The 21072-nt window shown below is 49.5% G+C and overlaps 1 protein-coding gene across 1 annotated transcript; it reads right to left on the bottom strand.

Moving 5' to 3' along the window:
• Positions 1–1345: 1345 nt before the first annotated feature.
• On the bottom strand, positions 1346–10237 carry UTP23 (UTP23 small subunit processome component). The gene is made up of 3 exons (XM_083186721.1): positions 9913–10237; positions 6235–6409; positions 1346–1851 (listed from the first exon to the last, which is right to left on the bottom strand). Exons 1-3 carry the CDS (start codon positions 10098–10100, stop codon positions 1474–1476), a joined length of 741 nt encoding a protein of 246 aa, XP_083042847.1. The 5' UTR covers positions 10101–10237; the 3' UTR covers positions 1346–1473.
• Positions 10238–21072: the final 10835 nt, after the last annotated feature.

Here is a 21072-nt window from a genome sequence, read left to right as displayed (position 1 = left end):
GTCCATTTGACAAGGAATTTGCCTTTACAAGTGAACCAGAATAAGGGCCTCTGTCCTCAGGACCCCACACAGTGCATGTTTTCCAGGTCTCCTCAGAAACACAAGTGAAATAATTAGCGCCACCTGCGGACTTCTGAAATGTTTCAGTAAGTAATGACTACACCTGTACACCAACTAGGTGACCTTTAACACGTGAACTGAGGATCTGATACAGATTTGAACGCTTACCTCCAAATTCGCAGATGAATGTGAGTAGGCCGTCATGTGTAAATATACGAACGGATCACCATTTACCCTCGAATCCATACGAAATTCACGAGCCAGCAAATGATTTTCCCAGTCTGTATAAGTCTGACCCTACCGGTCATCTGCGACTGAGACCGATCGAGGCCGGCACTGATGTCACAGACCCTCCTTTAAAACACCTGGGAACGCCTGAATTTCTTCGGACACTCCCAGAAAACGCCAGGTTGCTGTAAACTGCAGGGGGAATTACGATCCATATGCTGTATCTTTTGCTGCACATTCATTCAATAACCTATCTGCGAACTTGCACAACAGCGAGGAACTCTGAACCGGGCCCAGAGTTTGAGACTCCCAGGTCCGAACGCATCAACCAGAACAAACTTTCCGCATTAATCACATCACTATTGAGATTTTTAGCCCACAATCTGCTAGGCTTTAGCTGGGAGAGATTTTTCAAGCAAAAGATATTTTCAAGGTCTGGACCACTGCAATACACATAGACCAATTTTAAATATAGAAAATGAAATCCTTTCCAATTTGCAACAGATATGACGAGGGATTACACAAGGTCGGTGCTGGAGCAGGGCCTCTCCGCGTAACACTGCACTGGGGCTACAGGACAATGGGCCTCTTATTCTAGTTCACTCTTAGAGGCAAATTCCTTCCCAGATGGACAAAACCTTGTGCACTGCAGGTGGGGCAGATGTAACATGTGCAGAGAGTTAGATTTGGGTGGGGTTTTACTTCAAAGTGAGATCTATATTGCAGTGTAAAAATAAAGCAGCCAGTATTTACCGTGCACAGAAACAAAATAACTCACCCAAATCTAACTCTCTCTGCACATGTTACATCTGCCCCCCTGCAGTGCACATGGTTTTGTCCATCTAAGAAGGATTTTGTCAGAAAGAGTGAACTAAAATAAGGCTCAATGTCTCAGGTATCCTGCTAGCCACAGTCAAGAGCAGTGTGGCAATAGCGCCGTCCCCAGTGTCCTACACAACCTCACTTCTTGTACAACCCAAATGTGACTTGGACTACTAAAAACGCTGAATTGCAGAACTTATTGCTTATATGGTAATTACAAAAGACAAGTTCTTGCTTTCTTTTTGCTAACAAGCTTCCATTTTACTGAAATACGTAAGAAAACAAGCAAAATAATTGTTTTTAATATAAAAACACAAACTACACAATCGGTCGCACCATACACACAGCTCTTTGGCTGTTCGGTTACGCAGTCCTCGATGTGTCCTGCGCTAAGGACTTTCCCCTGTTTCTTTTCCGCTTTCTCTTCTTCTGATTGGTTGCTGCCTCCGTTGCCTGCGGCTGTGTAATCTTCCTCTTCTTCTTCAGGCAGCTTAGAGGGTTGGGACCGCGGACGCTTCGCCGCTTCCGTCCCCTGCTCTCCGGGATCTGCGCCACCCCCTGCTCGTCCTTTAGCTGCTGGAGGTTCTGTTTCTGGTGCTCGGGGACGAGCTGGCTGGCCTGCACAGCCTGGATGTGGGCCAGGGAACTGGGAGACGGCTTGTCCAGCACCATGGTGTTCTGAATGATGAACAACAGGGGGACTCCGGCTTGTTTCTTTACTTTGCTCGCCAGATCTTGATCCTGGGGAAACAAGACAAAGTGGTGACAAATAGAACTTGTATACGGAAAGCAGTATTGTTTCCTGGATGCACTAATCCTCCAGAACTCCCGATGAGTGTGTGTCTCCCCCCCCCCCCATATATAAATACACCCAGGGATTGTCATCTATCCTTCTGAACAGGTATGTCGTGCTTTGCCGAGCCGGTATTAGAGCGTTACACAGGGGATTAAAGTGCGGTACTGCGATAACGGAACAATACACAGAGAGTGATCAGAGGAATAAAGAAAGAATTAGTCTAATTGATATATCTGATTATCAGCGCTAACACCTCGTTACCTTCATGGTTTGCATAATTTGTATACAATAGAAAGATAGAGGACATCAGGTACAGGCTATTGTCAAGCCCATTAATGTATGCCTGGTCAGACTCCGTTATATGCAGATCAGTGGATATCCGGTTAACCCTTTCCCCACCTCTTTACCTCTGCAGCTGAGAGGTTTATCTTCAACCAACTCTCCTTTCATACTGGAATTGGGCTACATCACGCGACCATCCACTGAGACTGCAGGCACACAGATTAACGGTACTTACAGAAATGGGCCCTTTTAATTATGCGCAATAATCGCGCTACGCAGTTCTGCAATATCCACATCGCAAACATTGCAGGTTCTCGCTCACACCCCGTTTCGACAATCCGCGGCCTTTTTGCCGACACACCCACTTTCCGACACATGAACATTCCAGCTGTCGAGTTCCAGTAAGGGCTATTTCACACGCTCCAGCTCCTGCCGGGCGGCAAAACCCTGCACGGCCAGGAAGCTGTGCAGCACACAGCAGTTTAGAATGTAGGGGATGGCCACAGCCCGGCAGCCGTCCCTTCCAGTGGTGGGATCCGGCTGCAACAGGGCTGTGGCCGCCCCGTGTGAATGGACACAATCGTGCCCATTAACAACTACTGTGTGCGGCATTTGGCCATGCGGGGTTTCGCCGCCGCCCGGCAGGAGCCGGAGTGTGTGAAGTAGCCTCAAAGCTGAGCAACAACGGCCCGGAATCCTGACTGTCGGGATGATCCAACAGTTGGAAGCTCGTATTGAATACCCCTCTTATGAGTAAATAGCTTCTAAAAATGAAAAGAGGTGATGTTACCCATAGCAACCAATCATTTTATAATTTCTCTATTGCATTGTTGAAAATTCTAGACACACTTTTCATTTTTATAAGACTTAGTAAATGTACCCCTCACGTCCATGCACATCTAGCCTCCTTTCACATTGAACAGCCCTTCCAGTCGCGCCATGCCATGGCTGGGTGTCTTTTTACAACTTTTCCGTTAGTTTTATTTGCAAAACTGAGCAAACAGGACTCAAAAGCAGCTTCTGCTGATTAAAATGATATGCAGCATGCCTGTATTGCACGTGCGATCCTGACTGGGTTAGGGTGCAGGTAAGGAGTTAGGAGAGTAGGTTTATTTACCAAACCTATGTCAGGATTGTCTCCCATCTTTGGCATTCCATCCATCATTCACCCATATGTATTCTGGATAAACTACCAGTCGTGTGATAGCATGACGTTTGCAGATTTCAGCCATTGTCGTTACAATATTACTGTCCCTGATCTTCATAAATAGCCAATTAAATAAAAAACTGACACTGCCTGTCTTCTATATGAGGCGGAGTTTGTGTGGGAGTGGCTTCTTCGATAGTGGACACTTCTGAATCAATTGGGTGGGGCTAATTTTGCCCCAATGTTGGGATATATGGGGTTAATAACTGGTTTGCAAGATGGCTGCACTTTAAGCATTCTTTGTCTTTCAATGACCTGTAGGGAATCCCAAGAAGTCCCAAGATTCCAACATAACAAAATACCAAATAAGAAATCGGTTAAACAGATTAAACCTCGCTCTTAACATACTTCAACAATTAAAACCTTCTTGGGCATTGCAGTTGTGGTAATCCATTTCAATGGAACACTGAATTGCTCCGAGATGGGAATTTAGATTTGAAATTTAATCTAGTTAATTCCCTCACTGTATATCAATCACCCAACACAACAGATTTTTGTAGACTGTCAAAAGAATTTAGATCCACAAGGAGTTTATTTCCAGGCCGGATAAAGCCGCCAACCGGTTTCATTTCTGGTATTAGACGCAATCATATCGATGAAGAATTATCACAGCATAGACGAGAGCAAGGCATTAGAGGATTCCCTAACCGGAGGTAAATGATTTTATGGAACCGATGATATTGTATCCAAATCTAAACGATCCTTGAAAAAACAAAGCCCGCCCGAGTCTGAATTTATTTCTGGCCAGGAGCAATGTAGGACCGCAGGTAACGGTTACGCTGGGTACATATTAGACAGATCGTCCATTCTAGTGATAATAGATATATCTGTAGCTCATTGGTGGGTGTGTAACTTAACATTGTACACAGACACACAGTATCCAGTCACCCATGCAGCCCCCTACATCGGTTGCAGGGACCGCCCACGCTGACATCACAGCTGGGCGGGCAAATTTAAATGCTCATCCAATCGCAACATTAGGCCAGATATATCGAGAATATAGGATACCTTATTGGCTGCTCAAATGGCCTGTCAGTTGCTTTGTCTTTGTGGGGTGTACCCAGCCTTACAATGGAGCCATGATCCTCACGAAACATCTACACAAGACACTTTGCCGAACAGTTTTCTTAACTGGTTAAGGTTCAGGGTGCATATTATTTTATTTAAATATATTTGACCAATCTGTCCAGACTATGAACAAGCTAAGACATTGGAGACTGCCCTTGCACGGTCCGCCATCTTTCCAGGACTGACATCACCAAGGCTCCCTCCTCTCCATACAAAGCACAGGGCCCATCTCAGTGACCCAGAGGCGTGATGTTGTGTGCTGCAATAAGCGTGTTATCGGGGGAGAATTAACTTGCTCATTTCTGCAATTGGATCTGCCCGATAATCAAGTCAACAAATGCTGAATTCCTACTTATGGTAGGTGCAATGTGCGAGTGGGTCAAAGGTAGAGGGGCGGGCGCTGAGCAGCCGATAAGCCCCAGGAACTTAGGGTCTGAGTCAGCCCTTAGCACTTATCTGCTCTTTTGCCGGTACACATGAGAAACTAAATGCTCTAATTTCCTCTCATTACACCAAATTAATGGGAAATTCTAAAAACCAGGGTACTTGTGTACTTTCACAGTGGCTGCTTAAGCTACGTTGTCAGAGTAGCGCAACAGCTGCCTAGTGTAGTCACTGTATTGTCCCAGCGAGCTACAGCTCTGTCCCCGGCGTCCCTGGCAAGCCTAGTGAGCGCCTCTCACACAGCCCGGTAACCGCCAGATCCCCTGCACTGGCGGACGCCAGCAGAGAGGCGATCATGCAGGCGCCGGAGGAAAGGTGTGCCATCTGCCTATGACACACGCTCTAATTGGAACAGGAACACTACTAATCGGAACACCGTTGCTTACACATCGCAGCCGGACGCGATCCCAATGTGACCAGGTAGAGGACACAGGAGCCACTGCTTTCATATTATCGGTTATTTATATGGCGCTACAAGAGTTCCTCAGCGCCTGACAATACATAAATGATCAAAGACAAGAAAACAATTATACCGCTTTCACATCGCAAACGCCAAGTCGTACCCAGGATGTGGACACGGGTCTGTCCTGGGTGCAACCCGGTGAAGCTCCCCTCAGCGACCCAGCAATAACCAATAATGTTGCTGACATCACACGGGGCAAGCAGGGCGGAGCATCACCAGAGTGCGGGGAAGGAGGCAGTGCTTGGAGCTGCCTCCTCCTCCCTATAGTGTAAACGGGACCGAGTCGCTTGACCCCAGTTACCCATTTACATTGCCCAGCAACCCAGGTCCAACTCAAATAAAACCCTTCTCTTATACCAGGACAGAATGCCGAGATGCTGGATCCGGGTTTTTCCTATTGGCGCTTACACAACACACGGTGGCTCGGGTCGACCCGGCAACAACCCAGGTCAGACCTGGGTTTTTTGTGCAGTGTGAAAGGGGTATTAGTTACAGTACAAGGCAATTTAGGACAAGTATATTGACAATAAAGACAGTTACTGTAGAGGACAGGACAATGAAATTAATATTAGGGAGGCAGAGACCAGAGATATCTGTCCATGACTGCACAACACTGACAGCAGCTCCCGTGTAACTGAATATAAGACTATCAGAGCATTGGATTCTACTTGTTAGCATCATTTACATTGCTAAAAGTATTGGAACCACTGTAAGCTCCTCCTCAATGCATTGCATCACAGTACACATAGCCCCGCCCACTTATTACTGTTTTCTCCAAGGCTGCACTTTGCCAGTCAGGTGAGGAGGGCTACCGGTAACTGCTATAGGAGTTAATTGTTTTCTGATCACACTTCTCACAGATACCTGAGTGGCGATGAAGTAGTGGTGAGCATTGCCATTGGCGACCATGGATAACAGACACTCCGAGCCGCTGACGGGACTCTTGAAATGAGCGCAGTGCCGTTCCTGAAATCTTTGGGCAATTAATTTGGCTCCGAACAGCTCCTTCCCCAAGGACTCCAGCTCCTTCAGAACACAGCTAAGATATAATAAATGTATGGTGTTAGATGATCTGGAACGCGTGAACTAGCACAAATAAATGTAAGCCGCGGATTCATACACAACTCGCGCGTAAGGATGGTTATTAATCTCTCCTTATAGCAGCTTGGAAGCATTTCAGCACATAATTGCAGCAATCAGCTCATGGTGTAACACATCCTGAGAGTGTCCATACACTAGGACAGTGGTTCCCAACCCTGGTCCTCAAGTACCCCCCCCCCCCCCCCCAACAGTGCACGTTTTCCAGGTCTCCACACAGAATCACAAGTGACAAGTGCGTCGCTGTCCTGTACATAGCATCACTCACTGCCTGGTGCGCCGCTGTCCTGTACCATAGCACCGCTCACCGCCTGGTGCGCCGCTGTCCTGTACATAGCATCACTCACTGCCTGGTGCGCCGCTGTCCTGTACATAGCATCACTCACTGCCTGGTGCGCCGCTGTCCTGTACCATAGCGTCACTCACTGCCTGGTGCACAGCTGTCCTGTACCATAGCGTCACTCACTGCCTGGTGCACAGCTGTCCTGTACCATAGCGTCACTCACTGCCTGGTGCGCCGCTGTCCTGTACCATAGCGTCACTCACTGCCTGGTGCGCCGCTGTCCTGTACCATAGCGTCACTCACTGCCTGGTGCGCCGCTGTCCTGTACCATAGCGTCACTCACTGCCTGGTGCGCCGCTATCCTTAACATAGCGTCACTCACTGCCTGGTGCGCAGCTGTCCTGTACCATAGCGTCACTCACTGCCTGGTGCGCAGCTGTCCTGTACCATAGCGTCACTCACTGCCTGGTGCGCAGCTGTCCTGTACCATAGAGTCACTCACTGCCTGGTGCGCAGCTGTCCTGTACCATAGAGTCACTCACTGCCTGGTGCGCAGCTGTCCTGTACCATAGCGTCACTCACTGCCTGGTGCGCAGCTGTCCTGTACCATAGCGTCACTCACTGCCTGGTGCGCCGCTGTCCTGTACATAGCGTCACTCACTGCCTGGTGCACAGCTGTCCTGTACATAGCGTCACTCACTGCCTGGTGCGCAGCTGTCCTGTATCCTAGCGTCACTCACTGCCTGGTGCGCCACTGTCCTGTACATAGCGTCACTCACTGCCTGGTGCACAGCTGTCCTGTACATAGCGTCACTCACAGCCTGGTGCGCAGCTGTCCTGTACATAGCGTCACTCACTGCCTGGTGCGCAGCTGTCCTGTATCCTAGCGTCACTCACTGCCTGGTGCTCAGCTGTCCTGTACCATAGCATCACTCACTGCCTGGTGCGCAGCTGTCCTGTACCATAGCATCACTCACTGCCTGGTGCGCAGCTGTCCTGTACCATAGCATCACTCACTGCCTGGTGCGCAGCTGTCCTGTACCATAGCATCACTCACTGCCTGGTGCGCAGCTGTCCTGTACCATAGCATCACTCACTGCCTGGTGCGCAGCTGTCCTGTACCATAGCATCACTCACTGCCTGGTGCGCAGCTGTCCTGTACCATAGCGTCACTCACTGCCTGGTGCACAGGTCTTCTTTACCGTCACTGATGCACAGAGGTCCCGATTTAAACGCCCCTTACTACCTGGTGCACAGTTATGGATCATTGGACAGAGAAGCATTAGGTCGACATGCATGAAGGTCTACGGTTAGGTCGAAAGGGTCATTAGGTTGACAAGCATTAGGACGACATGGGGGAAGATCGACATGCGTTTTTTTAACCCAAAAGTCGACATGAACACTGGAAAGTAGCACCGCTGCACTCGCCACGCACTAAGTTATTCTCCCTCCATGCACTAGTGGATTGTAGGGTATAAAATACCACCTGTCGGCACAACATTTTTTTAAAAAGCCTGTCGACCTTTTGACTGTCAACCTTACCCCATGTCGACCTAGTGTCCGTATACCCTGGAGCACAGCTGTCCTATATTATAGTGCCACTTATAGGATGATGCATATACTACAGCGCCACCCACTGGTCAGTATATGCTTGTGCTATGACACCACTCACATGCTGGTGAGTGCTGATGCTATGGCGCCACTCACTGGCTGGTGCAGGTACTATAGTACCACACACTGGCTGGTACAGGTACTATAGCACCACACACTGGCTGGTACAGGTACTATAGCACCACACACTGGCTGGTACAGGAAATATAGCACCACACACTGGCTGGTACAGGTACTACAGCACCACACACTGGCTGGTACAGGTGCTACAGCACCACACACTGGCTGGTACAGGTGCTATAGCACCACACACTGACTGGTACAGGTGCTATAGCACCACACACTGGCTGGTACAGGAAATATAGCACCACACAATGGCTGGTACAGGTACTACAGCGCCACACACTGGCTGGTACAGGTACTAGAGCGCCACACACTGGCTGGTACAGGTACTAGAGCGCCACACACTGGCTGGTACAGGTACTAGAGCGCCACACACTGGCTGGTACAGGTACTAGAGCGCCACTCACTGGCTGGTACAGGTACTAGAGCGCCACTCACTGGCTGGTACAGGTACTAGAGCGCCACTCACTGGCTGGTACAGGTACTAGAGCGCCACTCACTGGCTGGTACAGGTACTAGAGCGCCACTCACTGGCTGGTACAGGTACTAGAGCGCCACTCACTGGCTGGTACAGGTACTAGAGCGCCACTCACTGGCTGGTACAGGTACTAGAGCGCCACTCACTGGCTGGTACAGGTACTAGAGCGCCACTCACTGGCTGGTACAGGTACTAGAGCGCCACTCACTGGCTGGTACAGGTACTAGAGCGCCACTCACTGGCTGGTACAGGTACTAGAGCGCCACTCACTGGCTGGTACAGGTACTAGAGCGCCACTCACTGGCTAGTACAGGTACTAAAGCGCCACTCACTGACTGGTGCACGCAGATACTATAGTGGGAGGCGCAGGTACTAGAGCACCACTCACTGGCTGGTACAAGTACTAGAGCGCCACTCACTGGCTAGTACAGGTACTATAGCGCCACTCACTGACTGGTGCACGCAGATACTATAGTGGGAGGCGCAGGTACTAGAGCGCCACTCACTGGCTGGTGCAGGTACTATAGCACCACACACTGGTGCACGCAGATACTATAATGGCCGGTGCACGCAGATACTATAGTGGGAGGCGCAGGTACTAGAGCGCCACTCACTGGCTGGTACAGGTACTATAGCGCCACACACTGGCTGGTACAGGTACTATAGCACCACTCACTGGCTGGTACAGGTACTATAGCACCACTCACTGGCTGGTGCACACAGATACTATAGTAGGAGGCGTAGGTACTAGAGCGCCACTCACTGCCTGGTACAGGTACTATAGCGCCACATACTGGCTGGTACAGGTACTAGAGCGCCACTCACTGGCTGGTACAGGTACTAGAGCGCCACTCACTGCCTGGTACAGGTACTATAGCGCCACATACTGGCTGGTACAGGTACTAGAGCGCCACTCACTGGCTGGTACAGGTACTAGAGCGCCACTCACTGGCTGGTGCAGAGCTGCACGTCCCCCGTGAAGTACTTGGGCAGCTGCTCCTTGATCTGAATCTTGTTCTTCAGCGCCGCCTGGCAGAAGGTCCCGTCCAGCAGCACCTGGTACGGCTCCCGGAAGCGGAAGTTGTTCCGGTAGAAGCTCAGGTGCTTCTTCACGTGCTTCTGCCGGGTGATCTTCATGTCGGCCGGATCACGGGGCAACCGGGTGAGTCTCCGCTCGCTCACACCTGGATACAGTGAACCTCCACCACGTGTGCGGCCGGCGCCCTCCCCCGGAAGGGCGTCACATCATGTCCTTGCCAGCACCGCTCTGCCTTGCTGTTGCTGGGAGACGGCTCGCGTGACGGAGCCGTCACATGACTCAATACGATAACTGGTGACGTCATTTACACGCCCACACTCTCCTATTATTTAATAAATGTAATAAAAATGTCTTCAATTTGTCTGAGATCTACTGCAGCAATTGTTGTTGTTTTTTTTTTATCTCCTAAAAACTCCACTTGTGGGGTGTTTGGAGATTGTCTTTTTCAGAGTTGGGAAAGACACTGCCCTCATTGGGACATGTGAAGTCGCAGTTATTAATATTGTCAAAAGTTATGTATTGTATTCCATCTTATGTATGGTCTAACTCTAACTTGGAGGTAGCGCTTAAGGGTGTTGACTGATTTTTCTGCACTATAGTTCTATTGTTGATTGACAAACCCATAGTTACCTCCCCTCCTGTATTCTGCAGGAGACTCCCTGACATAGCAACAATCTCCCTCTCTCCCTCATTAGTCTAGCAATCTCCCTCATGTCACCTAGCCCACATTACACTGTTACATCATAGTTACCTCCCCTCCTGCATTCTGCAGGAGTCTCCCTGCCATAGCAGCAATCTCCCTCTCTCCCTCATTAGTCTAGCAATCTCCCTCATGTCACCTAGCCCACATTGCACTGTTACATCATAGTTACCTCCCCTCCTGCATTCTGCAGGAGACTCCCTGACATAGCAGCAATCTCCCTCATTAGTCTAGCAATCTCCCTCATGTCACCTAGCCCACGTTACACTGTTACATCATAGTTACCTCCCCTCCTGCATTCTGCAGGAGTCTCCCTGCCATAGCAGCAATCTCCCTCTCTCCCTCATTAGTCTAGCAATCTCCCTCATGTCACCTAGCCCACATTGCACTGTTACATCATAGTTACCTCCCCTCCTGCATTCTGCAGGAGACTCCCTGCCATAGCAGCAATCTCCCTCTCTCCCTCATTAGTCTTGCAATCTCCCTCATGTCACTTATCCCACATTACACTGTTACATCATAGTTACTTCCCCTCCTGCATTCTGCAGTAGACTCCCTGACATAGCAGCAATCTCCCTCCCTCATTAGTCTAGCAATCTCCCTCATGCCACCTAGCCCAAATTACACTGTTACACCATAGTTACCTCCCCTCCTGCATTCTGCAGGAGACTCCCTGACATTGCAGCAATCTCCCTCTCTCCCTCATTAGTCTAGCAATCTCCCTCATGTCACCTAGCCCACGTTACACTGTTACATCATTAGATACCTCCCCTCCTGCATTCTGCAGGAGACTCCCTGACATAGCATCAATCTCCCTCTCTCCATTATTAGTCTAGCAATCTCCCTCTGCCACCTAGCCCACATTACACTGTTACATCATAGTTACCTCCCCTCCTGCATTCTGCAGGAGACTCCCTGACATAGCAGAAATCTCCCTCTCTCCCTCATTAGTCTAGCAATCTCCCTAATGTCACCTAGCCCACGTTACACTGTTACATCATAGATACCTCCCTCCTGCATTCTGCAGGAGACTGCCTGACATAGCAGCAATCTCCCTCTCTCCCTCCCTCATTAGTTTAGTAATCTCCCTCATGTCACCTAGCCCACGTTACACTGTTACATCATAGTTACCTCCCGTCCTGCATTCTGCAGGAGACTCCCTGCCATAGCAGCAATCTCTCTCTCTCCCTCATTAGTCTAGCAATCTCCCTCATGTCACCTAGCCCACGTTACACTGTTACATCATAGTTACCTCCCCTCCTGCATTCTGCAGGAGACTCCCTGACATAGAAGCAATCTCCCTCTCTCTCTCATTAGTCCAGCAATCTCCCTCATGCCACCTAGCCCACAATACACTGTTACACCATAGTTACCTCCCCTCCTGCATTCTGCAGGAGACTCCCTGACATAGCAGCAATCTCCCTCTCTCCCTCATTAGTCTAGCAATCTCCCTCATGCCACCTAGCCCAAATTGCACTGCTACACCATAGTTACCTCCCCTCCTGCATTCTGCAGGAGACTCCCTGACATTGCAGCAATCTCCCTCTCTCCCTCATTAGTCTAGCAATCTCCCTCATGTCACCTAGCCCACGTTACACTGTTACACCATAGTTACCTCCCCTCCTGCATTCTGCAGGAGACTCCCTGACATAGCAGCAATCTCCCTCTCTCCCTCATTAGTCTAGCAATCTCCCTCATGTCACCTAGCCCACGTTACACTGTTACATCATAGTTACCTCCCCTCCTGCATTCTGCAGGAGACTCCCTGACATAGAAGCAATCTCCCTCTCTCCCTCATTAGTCCAGCAATCTCCCTCATGCCACCTAGCCCACGTTACACTGTTACACCATAGTTACCTCCCCTCTTGCATTCTGCAGGAGACTCCCTGACATAGCAGCAATCTCCCTCTCTCCCTCATTAGTCCAGCAATATCCCTCATGCCACCTAGCCCACGTTACACTGTTACACCATAGTTACCTCCCCTCCTGCATTCTGCAGGAGACTCCCTGACATAGCAGCAATCTCCCTCTCTCCCTCATTAGTCTAGCAATCTCCCTCATGCCACCTAGCCCAAGTTACACTGCTACACCATAGTTACCTCCCCTCCTGCATTCTGCAGGAGACTCCCTGACATTGCAGCAATCTCCCTCTCTTCCTCATTAGTCTAGCAATCTCCCTCATGCCACCTAGCCCACGTTACACTGTTACACCATAGTTTCCTCCCCTCCTGCATTCTGCAGGAGACTCCCTGACATAGCAGCAATCTCCCTCTCTCTCTAATTAGTCCAGCAATCTCCCTCATGCCACCTAGCCCACGTTACACTGTTACACCATAGTTACCTCCCCTCCTGCATTCTACAGGAGACTCCCTGACATAGCAGCAATCTCCCTCTCTCCCTCATTAGTCTAGCAATCTCCCTAATTTCACCTAGCCCACATTACACTGTTACATTTGGGGGGGGGGGGGAATGAGAGACAGATACATTTACATTGAATCATCAGCACCATTTCCCAGCACTTTACCAAGTATAGTATCTCTTACTAACTGCTTTGGGGCTCATCTACATTTGGATATAAGTCATTTTACAAGACTCCTCTCAGATGTAGCAGTACACACCCACGCTTCTAGGTGCCACGTTCACAATCTCTTTTCACAATCTCTCCATACTGTATATGGAACTAGACACGCCCTTTGGATGGAGCATGACACGCCCCCTTAATGGGGCACTGTGCAAAATTCTACTACCAACTATAATCTCCCTGAAACTAGTTTTCAAAAGTAGGCAATTATGCAAACACTGATTCTGTTGATATCTGAGCTGCACAACCTCCTTTGCGCTATAATTCTAGAATAACTTTTCCAAGTACTGTGGAAGGCCACAGGTTGAAGACTCGTGGTTTAAAACATACCTTTATTAATGTCTCATGAGAAGAATTTGAATATGTTATGCAGATACATTGTTCCTCCTAGTGAGTCCTGCCAATTATATTTTAATTCAAGACACATCATACCTCCCAACTTTGTATGCTGTCGTAGCGGGACCTTTGCATAAAATTTGGGTGCGTGGCTTCATGATGAGGGTGCGTGGCCTTCAAATCCCATCACTCACGTGAGGCTATGCCCCGTTTTGCCACTGCTGCCCCTCTGCCTGCGGGAATAGATGTCTATTCGCTGCCGCCAGAGCACAGTTCCCATGGGCGCAGCCCCTCACCGCCGCCCCACACGTAGGCGCAAACGGGAAGGCGAACAGGCAGTTCACCATGCCCGCTTGCACCAAGTATCTGCACATGCCCATAAATGTGAAAATACTATGTGTCAAATACCATCTATTATCTTCTAGAAGGTGCAAAATAAATAAAAAGTCTATTCTGATTGGTTGCCCAATCATAGTAAATTTCCCCCTTATACCCCTTTCGGTACTCTTTACCTAGAAGGGCGCCCGTCGCGGGCATCGCGGGTACATTTATGTATGGCCGCGACGCGACCGACGCGATGCCCGCGATTTCCCATTGAAACCAATGTTAAACATGGAAATCGTGTCGGTCGCGTCGCGGCCGGCCATAAATGTACCCGCGATGCCCGCGACGCGATGCTCCCGATTTACCATAGGAATCAATGTTAAAAGGCGCGATGGACCCGATTTTACTGTTAAATGGCTCAATCCACCCGATTTGGCCATAGGAATCAATGTTAAATGGGCCACAGAGGCCATTAACCCTTAAATGTCCCCCCAAATTTTTAACGCCACCCCACGATCCACGGCAACCCGAAGCGTGGCAAGCGCAGCGAGCCCGCGAGGGGCGGCGGTACGCGTCCTCCGGCCTTTTCATGCCCTACTATCCACTAGGGCATGGTGTGAGAATATAATAGTGTGGCGAGCGCAGCGAGCCACCGAGCCCGAAGCGTGGCGAGCGTAGCGAGCCCAGCGAGGGGACGCGGATACCTTCACAGGTAGACGCGTCCCCTCGCGGGCTTCACAGGTGTCCGCCTCGCCACGGACACCTGTGAAGCCCGCGAGGGGACGCGCATAACTGTGAAGGTATCCGCGTCCCCTCGCGGGGCTCGCTGCGCTCGCCACGCTTCGGGCTCGGTGGCTCGCTGCGCTCGCCACACTATTATATTCTCACACCACGCCCTAGTGGATAGTAGGGCATGAAAAGGTCGGAGGACGGGTACCGCCGCCCCTCGCGGACTCGCTGCACTCGCCACGCTTCGGGTTGGCGTGGATCGTGGGGTGGCGTTAAAAATTTGGGGGGACATTTAAGGGTTAATTTGCCCTATTTGGCCCCAAATCGGGTCCATTGAGGCATTTAACAGTAAAATCGCGGTCAATCTGCCGTTTTAACATTGTTCCCTATGTAAAAATCGCGGTGATCGCGGTCATCGCGGGCATCGCGGCCATCCCGATTTACCCGCGATGCCCGCGATGACCGCGATTTTTACCCCCGACGACCGCGATTTCAATCGCTGGCGCCGTTCTAGGTAAAGAGTACCCCCCTTTCAGACAGAAAACAAAATTGCCGGGTGAAGCAGTTCCACCCGGTAATTTTGTGAATAACACGGGTCCTTTTTCTGTGTGAAAGTGCACACCCGTGTCGTAAATCCTGTGTCTCCGACCCTGGAATTGACCATGAAATTTTCAACTCGTTAATTTGTTCTGAAGGGGGGTCAGGCTGCTCCCGACAAAATAACACGGCATTTGAAATGCCGTGTATGTGCCGGGATTTTCAGACTTTTCTGTCTGAAAGGGGTATAAGTGTCAGTTTTGCAAAGACCCCTTCTGCTGTCCTTCAGTCATGCCCTTTGGTATTGGACGGAGGATGAGAGAGGGGAACTGAAGAAAGGTGAGGGGAGAGATCAAGCACCTGTTTGGTGATGAGTTCATTGCATGGATCAGATAGAAAACAAAACCATTACCTGTGCGATCTGCTCCTGAAGATAAATACAAGAGTGTACTACACATCCTGATTTAATATAAAATGAATTTGACATAAAAGTACAGTCAATGGCAATGTATGCAGCTCGCTACTGTCTCAGTTAAGGGAAATCAGTCTGATTGTCCAGAACTGTGCTTGTTGCATTATTGTAACAATTAAGGTGATACTAGTATTTCACAGCGAATTGTAACATTTCAATGTCTGCAGGTCAAATACAGTGGAATAGTTTTGCAGACATATGAGTTGAATATATGGTACTTGTTTCCTAGAACGGCCACAATCGTGAGTGATCGTGGCTCTTAATTAAGGGACACGATCCTCACGATGTGGCCGATTTTTTTCAATTTTTTCACTTTGATTGACAGAAATCGGGTCAATCGGTCGGTCGCGACCAATTAAAATCGGCCGCGATGCGACCGACCGATTGACCCGATTTTTCCATAGACTTCAATGTTAAAAAATCTTTTAACATTGAAATCGGTCGGTCTTGTGCCATTATAATGGCACAAGATGAGATGGACTTGATTAAGTCCATCTCACATAGGGAAAAATGATAAAAAAGGTGAAATGGGCCAATATGACCCATTTCACATTTTTTATGTGCCCGCCATGACCCCACGATAGACGTGAACCCGAAGCGTGGCGAGCGCAGCGAGCCCGCGAGGGGCGGCGGTGCGCGTCCTCCGACCTTTTCATTCCCCTACTATCCACTAGGGCGTGGAGTGAGAATATAATAGTGTGGCGAGCGCAGCGAGCCACCGAGCCCGAAGCGTGGCGAGCGCAGCGAGCCCCGCGAGGGGACGCGTATACCTGTGAAGTGAGACGCGTCCCCTCGCGGGGCTCGCTGCGCTCGCCACGCTTCGGGCTCGGTGGCTCGCTGCGCTCGCCACACTATTATATTCTCACTCCACGCCCTAGTGGATAGTAGGGGAATGAAAAGGTCGGAGGACGCGCACCGCCGCCCCTCGCGGGCTCGCTGCGCTCGCCACGCTTCGGGTTCACGTCTATCGTGGGGTCTAGCACAGTTATTAACATTTGGGGGGGCAATTTAAACAAATCTGGTGTAAAAAAAAAAAAAATCGGGTGAAAAATCGGCAGATCGGATCGGTCGCATCGTATGCGACCAAATCGCATGCGATGCGACCGATCCGATTTTTTATCTTACGACCACAACGATCTAAATCGTTGTGGCCGTTCTAGGAAACAAGTACCGAATATATTCACACTAGTAAGCCCGCTCAAAGCAAAAGCTTCGAAAGCTAATCTGCTATCTTCTGTGTTTGTGCATGTGTCAGAAAGAGATGTAGTTTCATTCTGTGCCAGCAGATGGCAGTGTTTCAGAGACTCACGGGCAGGTGTGTGGGCGCGGCTCTGGTGTCACCCGACTGAAGGGTGACACCAGGGTGCGGCCCGCACTCCCCGCAACCCCCTTGTGACGCCGCTGCTAGACATATATATAGATGATCGACAGAACACTGTCAGAATTATTGTGACACGTTAATAAAGACTTAGAATACTTAGAATACTAGGGATGTTTCACAACAAATTATAGCACCACAAGAATAAATGGATATCTGCTAATGTCTAGGCTGGGTCTTATCTAAATAGATGTATATGCAGGCAATTGAGGACCATTTTTACAAAACATTGGTTACTGCTAATTGCACCTGATGCTGATAAACCATGAAAATGTTATTTATGATCATGGTATATTAACACTGAGGGCAGTATTCAATGAGAAATATTGCTGTGTGCAGCGAATTCTGTTTAGGATTCGCTGCACACTCGCTGTATTCCGGAGGGCTGGCTGCCACTCGCTCTCTCTGTATTCATGTCGGAGGGGCGAGTAGCCCTTCGCGGCGAATCTTAACCCCTGCAGCGGATGAGCGTACGCGGCAGGGAGCCGTGGGACGGTGGCAGGCAGGGAGATTGAAGTCTCCCTGCCTGCCCCAGAACGTATGTGGGGGGGAGGTGGGCTTCCCGGGACCCAGGCAGCACAAGCTGCCTCCCAGAGCCAGCAGGGGACCGGGTATTCACTGTACCCGATCGTGCATATGTAATGATCGGGTGCAGTGAATATATGAATAGCTAATGAGCGGCTCCCGGCCCCCTGCTGGCTGCTCTGTGTAAAAATATTTTTTTTTTTTAAATTTTAATATATATTCATGTGCTATAAGCACATGAATAAAAATAGCTAGCCCATTCACAGAATAAAATTCCTGTTTTTTTTACACCAAAATTAAAACCAAAAAACTTTTATTTAAAAAGTTCACATTCCACTTCTCCATGAAAAGATGGAGAATTGCTACACGGAGAGACACGGCGAAAATCACTCAGAAAGACGTAGAGAAGTGCACGTTGAATAGGGTTGCTCGTGAGAAAAGCACAAACTCGCCATAAAACACGGAGAATTTTTCTCATTGAATACTGCCCTTAATGCTGGTGGGTGCTCTTAATTCCTTGGAGAAGCATTTATAATGTTCTCTGAGTGCTGTATGTTCAGGGCCGGTGCAAGGCGTCAGAGCGCCCCAGGTGGGGGGGGAGAGGAAGCGGCGCGTCTCGGGAGGTGGGGGGAGAGAGTAATGTAGGGTACACACCAGGGCGACCCGCTCTCGATGCACATCGTGAGTGGGTCGTCAGTGTCTCGTCCGACCCGCTCACGGTGACGCGGGGGAGCACGACCCGCTCACGATGTGCACCGTGAGCGGGTCCGATCCGATGGCGACCCGCATCCGGCTGTATGGTCGTCATTGAGATCCTACCTGCATCAGGTAGGATCTCAATAACGACCGACCGACCCGCGGGACCGACTCGGATCGGTATCGGTCCACACCAGGACAGAAAAGGGCCCAATCAGCACACAATCTACATCCAATTGGTCGGAATTGGATCTAGATTGAGGGGATCGGGCCCTAGTCGTCCTGGTGTGTACCCACCTTTAGTGGCTCGGCTTGGGGGGAGGGGGGGCGATGTGGCGCCTTGGAGAGTCTCTGCTACTCCAGCTGCTGCTGTGACGTGAGAGCATCCATGCATATGACAGTGACTTGAGAGTCACTTTTATATGCGTGCACCTTCGCTATCATTCCTATGGTCGCCGACCATTGAATGATAGGGGTGGATCCCACTAGGCTGCGAATGGGTGTTACTGTGTAAGATACATTTCTAGGCCCTGAAAGGGGGGCCGGGGTCACTTTAGACAGGGGAGCCCCCTCCCACTTGTTATTACTGGCTGAAAACTAGACGGGAGAATATTGCACTGTCAAAACACAGAGTAAAGGCAGCATAAACTTGGTCATAAACTTGGTCAACGGGTAATTGCAGGGGGGAATTAATATAAGCATAAATATATATAAAATACCACATGAAAAGCCTGTGGTTGTCGCTCTGTACCTTACTCTGTAGGAGCCCAGACAGGCTCCGTGCTGCCTCTAATTAAAAACCCTCCCATGATGATGCCGCTGTTGCTGTCCTCCATGGTCCTGAAAAGCATGTGATGAGCTCCACCAATCAGAGCTCAGTACAAGCCTCTCAGCCTCTTGTGCAGTCTCATGGGACTTAGTCAACTCCCAGTAATGCATTGCAATTTTTTTTTTAATGCATTCCAACCACAGGGGGGCAATGGGTACTGTAAATAAATAAATAAATAAATAAATAAATAAAAGTTGGGCGTCACACACACACATTACAGCCAATATGCATTCACATAAATAATTGGCTGAATTTGCATCCGTACTAACAGATCTGAATTGGGAAAAGGAAATAAAATCTGAGAATATACCGTCATTATAAATGAGCAATATTGTCCCTGTAACACAGCATATAGCAGGTGTTTTCTGGCATCTTCCAGGGTGAGAACAGAAATAAACCGTATACATTGCACAGAAATGCAGCAGAGGGGCGCGAAGCTGGCACATAGACGGATGGGGGTTTCTAGGTTGCATTAGCAACCAGCAGAGGAGAATGTGATTTATTTTCCTGGGTGTCAATGGGCCATGACATTAAAGAGTCTGTCTCTTTGTAGCTATGATTGCTATGGTGCTGTACTTTATCATTATGGATTGGTTATACAGCCGAGCTGGGCACAGAGAGGATTATCATTTGTCTGGCTTCAAATAATAAAATATGGGCCTGGCTCGAAGCTGCATTGTCAATAAGATGGGGAGAATGTATTGGAAACAGGGACGATTCTTTACAGGATTACTTCAATGGGCGAAAAAGTAATAAAGCTAATGCGTGACACGGATTCATGCGGAGGGACACGTTCCACTAGAATAGAGAACTGAGTGGAAGTGTACATACACGGACCTATTATCCAGAGGCTGGATCAATACACAACGCTGTAATGAGGGTGGCCCAATGCTTACTTTTAAAGTATCTTCTCTAAGCTTCTCCAGCAGCACTTTGGGGGGCGGGACCTGATGTAGAAGTCATCAAGCCCTGCCCCCGGTACTGCAAATCCCGTAATTCGCGGGTCTTCGAGGAGGGGGCGGGGCTAAGTGATGCAATTTGCATATTTAGAACCACCCCTCCCCCCTGAAAATCCACGAATCACGGGAAATGCGGGGGGGGGGGGGGGGGAAGGGTGCCGGTATCCGGGAGGGTTGCCCACCTTTCTGGGGTGCCGGGAGAGGGATCCGATTTTCGGTAACCTCCCGGCCTTTCCAGGAGGGTAGGCAACCCTGGTGTAATGAGGCTGGGCTCTGGCGCTGAGCCACCAATAATACCTGTATGCTGATGTCACCCAAAAGTATCTTTCTTCCAGCGAGCTCTTTTATCCTATGCTCTACTAGGTTACCTGCTGCCTGTGGACCATTTCACCTTGGATCAGAGTTGCCTACCCTCCTACATTCAGTGGTGTATTACTATTGTAATGTATGTGGATATTGTGTGCGTAAGCGGCACTACTCCTGTGGTCATTGTGTGCGTAAAGGTGCACTACTCCTTGTGGCATTGTGTGCATAAGCAGCGCTACTCCTTGTGGCATTGTGTGCATAAGCTGTGCTTTTCCTGTGGCATTGTGTGCGTTTGAGCTTTGTGTGTGTGTGTTTAAGTGGTGCTACTACTGTGGGAATTGTGCGTAAGGGGCACTACTGCTGTGCCATGCCCCCCACAGTGAAAATGGAGCATGAGCTCGCATAAGTGCCATAATAATAGGAAACACTCCCTGAGCACAAGACCACGCCTCCTATTTCTCAGCATGCATAGGCAAGTATAGCAATAGTATATAATACAGGGACCGGTATGTAGAGGTGTACATGATGCGGGGGCAGGTATGTGGAGGTGTTAATGATGTGGGACAAGTATGTGGAGCATACTTGTCTACCTGACCCTTTACATGAGGGAGAAATCGCTCTGTTCCTGGACTTCCCTGGTAATGTATGATTACCAGCACCTGTGGGGAGCTAAGTTATTGATAAGAAAGGTGTCACCA

This window comes from Crinia signifera, chromosome 5, assembly GCF_055691185.1.
Source record: "Crinia signifera chromosome 5, ASM5569118v1, whole genome shotgun sequence".
Lineage (NCBI taxonomy): Eukaryota > Metazoa > Chordata > Amphibia > Anura > Myobatrachidae > Crinia > Crinia signifera.
Note: the sequence above shows the minus strand (reverse complement) of the source record. Positions and strands in the feature narration are given on the sequence as shown.

Excerpts from the sequence above, each read along its gene's own strand:
- UTP23 (XM_083186721.1), bottom strand. The coding sequence starts at position 10,100 with ATGAAGATCACCCGGCAGAAGCACGTGAAGAAGCACCTGAGCTTCTAC. Across the intron at positions 6,410-9,912 it reads GTGCAGCTCTGCACCAGCCA|CTGTGTTCTGAAGGAGCTGG; the intron begins GTGAGTGGCGCT and ends ATTATATCTTAG. Across the intron at positions 1,852-6,234 it reads ACTACTTCATCGCCACTCAG|GATCAAGATCTGGCGAGCAA; the intron begins GTATCTGTGAGA and ends TTGTTTCCCCAG.